Source organism: Oncorhynchus masou, chromosome 12, assembly GCF_036934945.1.
Source record: "Oncorhynchus masou masou isolate Uvic2021 chromosome 12, UVic_Omas_1.1, whole genome shotgun sequence".
Taxonomy (NCBI): Eukaryota; Metazoa; Chordata; class Actinopteri; order Salmoniformes; family Salmonidae; genus Oncorhynchus; species Oncorhynchus masou.
Genome location: NC_088223.1, coordinates 55,415,643 through 55,424,514, shown reverse-complemented (window position 1 = coordinate 55,424,514; position 8,872 = coordinate 55,415,643). Strand labels below are relative to the sequence as shown.

Genomic DNA, 8,872 nt, shown 5'->3' with positions numbered 1-8,872 from the left:
ATCTGGCCTCCTCTCTCTCTCTCTCTCTCTCTCTCTCTCTCCCTCTTAAAAACACTGCCCTCATTTCTATCTCTCTCCTATGCATCTTGTTCTTTCTCTCCGTCTCCTTTGGCCTATCCTCATTTGCCATCAGTATGGTACTGTATATTACAGTACAGTTTGGTATAGTGTAGTATGGTACGGTACATTACAAAATTATATAGTATATAATGAAATAGAGAAAAAATCCACTCTTTGTTTTGTACAATTTCAAACTGTATGTACGTCTGGTATTCCATTCGCTTATACGGAAATGAGATAGCCCTGGCTTGAAGTGGTGGTGACAGGAAGACTACTGTAAAGCTACTGAAATTGTGTGCTATGCTGCCATCTGTTGGTCATGAATTTGCACCACAGCAACGTGTTACTACAGTAAGTGCGTGTTTTGTGTGTGCTCGGGTGTTCGTATGTGTTTTTGATGTGCTAAGTATGTATATGCTTGATTGTAATACAACTCGTAGAATCTACACAGCTTTGGTAGAGATAAACTGATCTGTTAGAGATGCAACTCTCTGAGTTGACAAAATGTGGAGAAATTGCTCTTTTGCTATTCTTTGGTGATCATCTCATTTCTATCTCATTTTACCACAGATGGAAATGTGCTCCTGCTCTATCAGGGGCCATGGAGAATGGCATTGAGTGAGAGACAATATCTGAAACAGAGTGAAACCAAACAAAATAGAATACGGAATAGGGGGTCATTTGAGTGTATGCTATAGGGTGAGTGTATGTATGTGAGAGAGAGAGAGTTTGAATTGGATAGGTGTGGAAAAGAAAATGTTTCGACTACGAGAGAGAGAGAAGAGAGAGAGAGAGAGAGAGAGAGAGAGAGAGAGAGAGAGAGAGAGAGATGTAAATAAATGATAAGAGAGAAGGGGGAGAGAGACGGGTGAATATTTATGAAGAGAACATGAGGATGTAAATAAATGATAAGAAAAAGACCGGAAGGGGGAACATAGAGAGAGCGTCGGGCTACGGGTGAATATTTATGAATGGAGAGCGGAAGCCTAAGTGTGCTGTCCCACTCTTCCTGTAGTATTTAACGATTAACCTCCCATTAAAGTGTCTGATTAATCCTGATGGATTTAACTCCCTTAAAATAAAGGTCAAATTAAATTAAATATGTAGAGGGCAAAGACTCAGGGGATCTTAGTCCATGTCTCAACAGTAGTACGTCTGGATGCCTTGTAGAGGGCAAAGACTCAGGGGATCTTAGTCCATGTCTCAACAGTAGTACGTCTGGATGCCTTGTAGAGAGAGGGCAAAGACTCAGGGAATCTTAGTCTATGTCTCAACAGTAGTACATCTGGATGCCTTGTAGAGGGCAAAGACTCAGGGAATCTTAGTCCATGTCTCAACAGTAGTACATCTGGATGCCTTGTAGAGGGCAAAGACTCAGGGAATCTTAGTCCATGTCTCAACAGTAGTACATCTGGATGCCTTGTAGAGGGCAAAGACTCAGGGGATCTTAGTCTGTAGAGGGCAAAGACTCAGGGGATCTTAGTCCATGTCTCAACAGTAGTACGTCTGGATGCCTTGTAGAGGGCAAAGACTCAGGGGATCTTAGTCCATGTCTCAACAGTAGTACGTCTGGATGCCTTGTAGAGGGCAAAGACTCAGGGGATCTGGATGCCTTGTAGAGGGCAAAGACTCAGGGGATCTTTGTCCATGTCTCAGAGGGCAAAGTAGGGATCTTACATCTGGATGCCTTTAGAGGGCAAAGACTCAGGGGATCTTAGTCCATGCAAAGATCTGGATGCCTTGTAGAGAGAGGGCAAAGACTCAGGGAATCTTAGTCTATGTCTCACCAGTAGTACATCTGGATGCCTTGTAGAGAGAGGGCAAAGACTCAGGGGATCTTAGTCTATGTCTCAACAGTAGTACGTCTGGATGCCTTGTAGAGAGAGGGCAAAGACTCAGGGGATCTTAGTCCATGTCTCAACAGTAGTACGTCTGGATGCCTTGTAGAGGGCAAAGACTCAGGGGATCTTAGTCCATGTCTCAACAGTAGTACGTCTGGATGCCTTGTAGAGGGCAAAGACTCAGGGGATCTTAGTCCATGTCTCAACAGTAGTACATCTGGATGCCTTGTAGAGGGCAAAGACTCAGGGGATCTCAACTTAGTCCATGTCTCTGGATGCCTTGTAGAGGGCAAAGACTCAGGATCTTAGTCAGTCTCAACAGTAGTACGTCTGGATGCCTTGTCTCAAGGGATCTTGCATGTCTTGTACATCTGGATACCTTGTAGAGGGCAAAGACTCAGGGAATCTTAGTCCATGTCTCAACAGTAGTACGTCTGGATGCCTTGTAGAGAGAGGGCAAAGAGGGGGTCCATGTCTCAACAAAGACTCAAAGGGGATCTTAGTCCATGTCTCAACAGTAGTACGTCTGGATGCCTTGTAGAGGGCAAAGACTCAGGGATGCCTGGATGCCTTGTAGAGGGCAAAGACTCAGGGGATCTTTGTCCATGTCTCAACAGTAGTACGTCTGGATGCCTTGTAGAGAGAGGGCAAAGACTCAGGGAATCTTAGTATGACAGTAGTACGTCTGGATGCCTTGGAGGGCAAAGACTCAGGGGATCTTAGTCAAGGGCAAAGACTCAGGGATCTTAGTCCATGTCTCAACAGTACGTCTGGATGCCTTGTCTGGATGCCTTGTAGGGAGTCCATGTCTCAAAGACTCTGGATGCCTTGTAGAGGGCAAAGATCTTTGTCCATGTCTCAACAGTAGTACGTCTGGATGCCTTGTAGAGAGAGGGCAAAGACTCAGGGAATCTTAGTCTATGTCTCACCAGTAGTACATCTGGATGCCTTGTAGAGGGCAAAGACTCAGGGGATCTTAGTCTATGTCTCAACAGTAGTACGTCTGGATGCCTTGTAGAGGGCAAAGACTCAAGGGATCTTAGTCCATGTCTCAACAGTAGTACATCTGGATACCTTGTAGAGGGCAAAGACTCAGGGAATCTTAGTCCATGTCTCAACAGTAGTACATCTGGATGCCTTGGTTATTTTCTCTTGTTCATCCACTCAGGTATTCATGTCTGATATCACTATTGAATAGCTAGAATCATTCAGAAAGAGTCATGATCCAATAGTAGAGACTAGTAGAGAGCACCGTCATTATAAAACAATTACAGACTCTCTCCTCCTGACTCATCTCTGCTGGTTGGTTTCCCTGTACTCACTGTCCTCGGGACCCAGTGTGAAGAGACGGACAACGTGGGCAGAGCAGGAGGGGGAGAGATGTTAAGGTTAAGGTGAGAGCAAGAGGAGAGCGACGGAGAGATGAAAGGATGATAGTTCTTGTATGGACAGATTAAAGGGGGTTTAATGGAGGCCCAGAAGCACTAAGACTTTGTTACACATTTGGCCTCTGACATTACCATCCACGTAGACAGGGAAGAAATGAAAAACGCTCATATTTCCTCCCTGATCTCTAACACTCCCTCCTCTCTTTGAGGCTATTTTCTCATCTAATCATCGGTTTCTTTATCCCCCTTTCTCAGTCTTTATCTCTTGCCCTCATTTAAATAGTCTCTACCAACTCATAACCTTTTCTCTCTCACAACATTACACCACCAAAAGTGAACCAGAGACATGGTCTCAAATGCTATTGGTTTTGTCCTCCAAATAATCATTGTTCAGTGCGTTCAGGTGCACTCCAATCTGTATTGTCCTGGTGTGTGGTCATCCCTCTGTTCTCACCGTAGGGGGACATCGAGTCAGTGATAGAGATGAACACACCTCCTTTGACCCTCCTCCCAGGGGATTGTAATGAACTCTCTCATTTCATCTCTGCTCCACTCTCTCCTCGGTGTGTGAGGGCCACTGAGTGTGTGTGACCCTGAGAGGTCCATAAAATAGCTAGTGTGGGGCAATGTTCATTGGCAAAGAGTAGAGGAACTATTTCTGCGAAGACTTACAAATGAGCATGTGTGGAGACAAACGACAGGACAGGGGCAGACGCGTTCAAGGATGTGTTGTTAATTCATCTGCTCACAACGTTTCATTGTCACGTCACACTTCAGTTTGCTGCATTTGAATGAGCATGTTGGCCATTTGTTTCCAAGTATGTTGTGTTTATTAATGCCGTTGACTTTTATGAATGACAGACAGGCGACAGGAAGAGGAAACTGTGAAGAGAAACCCATTGATTTATCACGCAAAGAAATGTCCCCTTCAAGTCTTCAGGGATTGTGTGAGATAGAGGGTAATGAAAGATTGAGGCGAGAAGAACAAAATGTGTAATCAAATGTCAAATGTCCCACTTTAATCACAATGTGTGTGTGTGTGTGTAACTCCCTGTGGACTTGTGACACTTCTATCCATAACCTCCTCTCCTCACTCCCATCTCACCCACTTATCGCCGTGTGCAACACACGCAGCCCTCTTTATCCACAACATAGAAAGTAGAGGAGGAGGAACTAGAGAGGAGGATTCAGAAAGTAGAGGAGGAGGAACTAGAGAGGAGGATTCAGGGAGCAGAAAAACAAGTTCAGAGAGAGAGAGAGGGGAGAGAGAAAGAGCGAAGATCACAGCATTTTGAAACAAAGACCATGGTTTACCGCAGAGAGAAGCACACACTGGTGTAAGAGAACAGCAGGGGCTGAGACCCGCCTGTAGAGGGGTAGAGAACAGACTAACAGCGAGGAACTCAGAAAGACAGTGAAGGAGAGAGGCCGAGAAATCCAAAGTCTTGTGAAGAGAAGAGGACCGAGACATTGAGATGGGGGTTGTGCTGGGGACTTTCTCCGTGCACACCAAACAGGTCGACTACAGAAGACGAGGTATGAGAACACCTGAAAATGTGTGTGTGTGTGTGTGTGTGTGTGTGTAGACACATGAGGAGTTCTAGACCAAGTCAATAGCACAGCACTCTCCAAGAGATGCATTTCAGAGGTTTATTATAACCTGTTTACCTATTGATTGTTCATTGATGTTGTTTATGAGGATTCAGCACATCAGTCTTTAAACACATTACAACTTTGATGTGAGAGCACTGTGTGCATTTGATTTAGAGGAGTTACTTTGTGTTAGTGTGTTTAATGCCGTATGAGGCTGCTGAAGAGTACAGCGCTGGTTACCAAACCAAGCATGTTTTAGGGCTGTGTGTGTGTGTGTGTGTGTGTGTGTGTGTGTGTGTGTGTGTGTGTGTGTGTGTGTGTGTGTGTGTGTGTGTGTGTGTGTGTGTGTGTGTGTGTGTGTGTGTGTGTGTGTGTGTGTGTGTGTGTGTGTGTGTGTGTGTGTGTGTGTGTGTGTGTGTGTTGTGGTGGCATTTATGTATATTTTCCCTATGTTTTGGGCCATGATCAAAGTGTTACAAAGTCTCTTCGTGGTTACAATTGGCTGCGAGCTGTTTTGAATGGAAAGAGGGGGGAGAGACAGTGCCAGTAGAAAGCAGAGAAAGAGAGGTGAAGAGGCTGTTAACATGAGATGAGAAGGGGAGATACAGGAAGAGAAGGGTGGGAGAGTCGGTTGGTTACACATGATTATTCACGCCTTGATGTTTAATTCATCGCTGCTGTATGTATGAATACACACTCACTCACTCTCACACATGCACACACACGCAGGCACACACAAACAGCCTCACATGACTTGCTCGGTTTGGTAACCAAGACACTACCTTTCAAGTGAAAGTGTGCGTGTAACCTGTTGACGTTCAGATGGTTGTCTATGCTACTCTACTGTATGTGGTGCTACAGATACACTGTCTGATCATCTATTTCTGCTGGTCAAGCAATGGTGACACACAGGATGGTGTTAGGAATTAGTGGAGACACACTGATCTATTGTCAATACTAAGGTGAATACAAAGGGCCTCTGACAGAGCCCAAGGATAACCAAAACACAAACTGATTTCATGGGAATGCCTAATATAGTAGATATTGGCTATTGGACCGCTTCTTATCATAGTTATCAACATCCCTTCCACAGGAATAGAATGCATCATATAACCGTTTGATGTAAATCTGCACTTTGTTGTTGCCCACTTACTCTCTCTCTCTTCTCGAAAGCCTTCCAGTCTTTTTGCTATGAGAGAGAGAGAGAGAGAGAGAGAGAGAGATCCTTTCAAGTATGAAGAGAAAGTTGAAAGGGGTGTAGAAAAAAGAGAGGGGTGCTTATGATGGGATGCATTTTTAGAACACTGACACGCAGACACACGCAGAAAGAGAGAGGTAGAGAGATGCACCGTGTTGGTACAGATCCAATGGGATTAGAAGTTCTGGGCAAAAATACAAAATCCCTCAGAATGTTTGAAGCCCTTTTTTCAAAACCACAAGAGCTTTCTGGTGGAAAATGTCCTGTCCTACTGTAACTCTCTCTGTATGTCTGTCAGTGTCTCAGTCTCTTGCACAGGCAGGAAGGAGAAAGGGGTGCTGTTGGATGAGTCCTGGATCCTGTGTAGACTGGTTATGGTTGCTGGCTTTGTTTCTGTGTATGCCTAGTTCAGATGAACTCTGTGGGGACTGACTCGGATGGCCTGCTTTCAGGACTAAATAAACCAGGTTGGTGTGGTGTGAGAGGACTGGCTATGAATTGAGTAATAAGAAGCAGACACAGCTAACTATGTATTGGCAGGCTCTGAATGCTCTAATATTTATCTTACACCTAATTAAAGCCCAGAGGGGATTCTGTCTGTCTAACTACTGAAGCTCTCCCTATCCTCCCTCTACTTCTCTTCTCTCCCTATACCCCCTCTACTTCTCTTCTCTCCCTATACCCCCTCTACTTCTCTTCTCTCCCTATACTCCCTCTACTTCTCTTCTCTCCCTATACCCCCTCTACTTCTCTTCTCTCCCTATACCCCCTCTACCACTCTTCTCTCCCCATACCCCCTCTACCACTCTTCTCTCCCCATACCCCCTCTACTTCTCTTCTCTCCCTATACCCCCTCTACTTCTCTTCTCTCCCTATACCCCCTCTACTTCTCTTCTCTCCCTATACCCCCTCTACTTCTCTTCTCTCCCTATACCCGCTCTACTTCTCTTCTCTCCTTATCCCCCCTCTACTTCTCTTCTCTCCCGAAACCCCTCTCTACTTCTCTTATCTCCCTATTTCTCTTCTCTCGATCAATCCCCTCTCTGAATACCAATTGTCCCATCATCATACTAAGGCAGTAACATATATATTCTCACAGCATGTAGAACACTGAGAGTTATGCAAAACAATATTCACTCCTCAAATGCTACAGAGATATGGTTGAGTAGAATCCCGCCATGTGCAGAGGAAAGACTGTATTAGTCTCTAATAGGCCCTGTAGCCAGAAATCCAACATAATTGGGACGAATCGGAATCTCAGTTCTTGAAATAGTTTGTTTTTCTTATAATTAATTAGGATGTGAAGTTTTGATTTAACTTCAGGAAACTCTTTCTCATCTCAAACCTCTCGGTTAATGAGAGCAAACATCAGACAAAGCAGGGAACAAAAACAAGCATCTATTTATACAGACCATTAGAGACAGAGGAAGCTCCTGCTAAAGGAACTGGGCTCCGAGACACACAAACACAGCGTGAGTTTGTGCATGAGTGTGTGTTTGTGCGTATGTGCGTATGTGCATACGTGCTTACATGCATTCAAAACTCCGTGTGGTTGATGGGATTGTGTCTACGTTTTTCTACATCATTCTAATTTCCATCATTATCTTTTTTCTCCTGAAATGGAGAATCCACATCTCCTCTACTCCTTCCTCCTCGCTGGCACTGACATGTTGTTCTTCGGGAAAATACACATGCAACAGCAAGGCAGTACCCTGCCATATGTCAAAGCAATCATGCATGAAAGGAAGCAGAGGGGTATTTTAGAGGTCATCGTGTGTGTGTGTGTGTGTGTGTGTGTGTGTGTGTGTGTGTGTGTGTGTGTGTGTGTGTGTGTGTGTGTGTGTGTGTGTGTGTGTGTGTGTGTGTGTGTGTGTGTGTGTGTGTGTGTGTGTGTGTGTGTGTGCGTGTGCGTGTGTGTGTGTGAGAGAGGGGGGTTTCCTATGGTTTGCAAAGAAGGGCACCTATTGGTGGATGGGTGAAAATAAAAAAAAGCAGACATTGAATAACCCTTTCAGCATGGCAAAGTTATTAATTACACTTTGCATGGTGTATCAATACACCCAGTCACTATAAAGATACAGGCATCCTTCCTAACTCAGTTGCCAGAGAGGAAGGAAACCAATCAGGGATTTCACTATGAGGACAATGGTGACTTTAAAAGAGTTACAGAGTTCAATGGATGTGGTAGGAGAAAACTGAGGATGCATCAACAACATTGTAGTTTCTCCACAATACTAACCTAATTGAGAGTGAAAATAAGGTACAGTATAACACATATTCCATAACATGCATCCTGTTTGCAATAACTTTGCAATAATAAATACTGCAAAAAAAATAGAAATTAACTTCATGTCATGAATACAAAGCATTATGTTTGTGGCAAATCCAACACAGCACATCACTGAGTAGGGTAACACGCCGTCATTTATTTTGCCTTGTCTTCCAGGAACATTTTGTGGGGTGAGGCTTTCAGGACTGTTGCCAACTCAGCCTTTCTTTTCCTAGGCCTCGCCTTTCTGTATCCTTGACCTATTACCTCTGCCGCTGTTAGTTGTTGTAGAACTGGTACTTTAAACAAAAAGAAACAAACAAATAAACAACAACAAACACCCATTGGTTCAACAAACACTTATTTCTAATCACTCTATATGTTACGATATATTTCAGAGAATTTGTGATGATGTTTTTTTTCTTGCCAACTTTCGGAGCAAGGTCACTGGAGACCTGTGGGTGCTGGCTAGGCTGTGGAGCGGAGGTTGTGGCAGAGGTTGTGGCAGAGGTTGTGGTAGGGG

The 8,872-nt window shown here is 44.4% G+C and overlaps 1 protein-coding gene across 1 annotated transcript in view; it reads left to right on the top strand.

The window, feature by feature from the left end:
* The first annotated feature begins 4,468 nt into the window (after positions 1-4,468).
* The window catches only part of LOC135550460 (Kv channel-interacting protein 1-like), a 43,851-nt gene continuing 39,447 nt past the window's right edge, over positions 4,469-8,872 (top strand). The window contains exon 1 of the mRNA XM_064981256.1: positions 4,469-4,825. Within this exon, the coding sequence (XP_064837328.1) occupies positions 4,765-4,825 (61 nt within the window). The 5' untranslated portion in view covers positions 4,469-4,764. The remainder of the gene's footprint in view (positions 4,826-8,872) is intronic.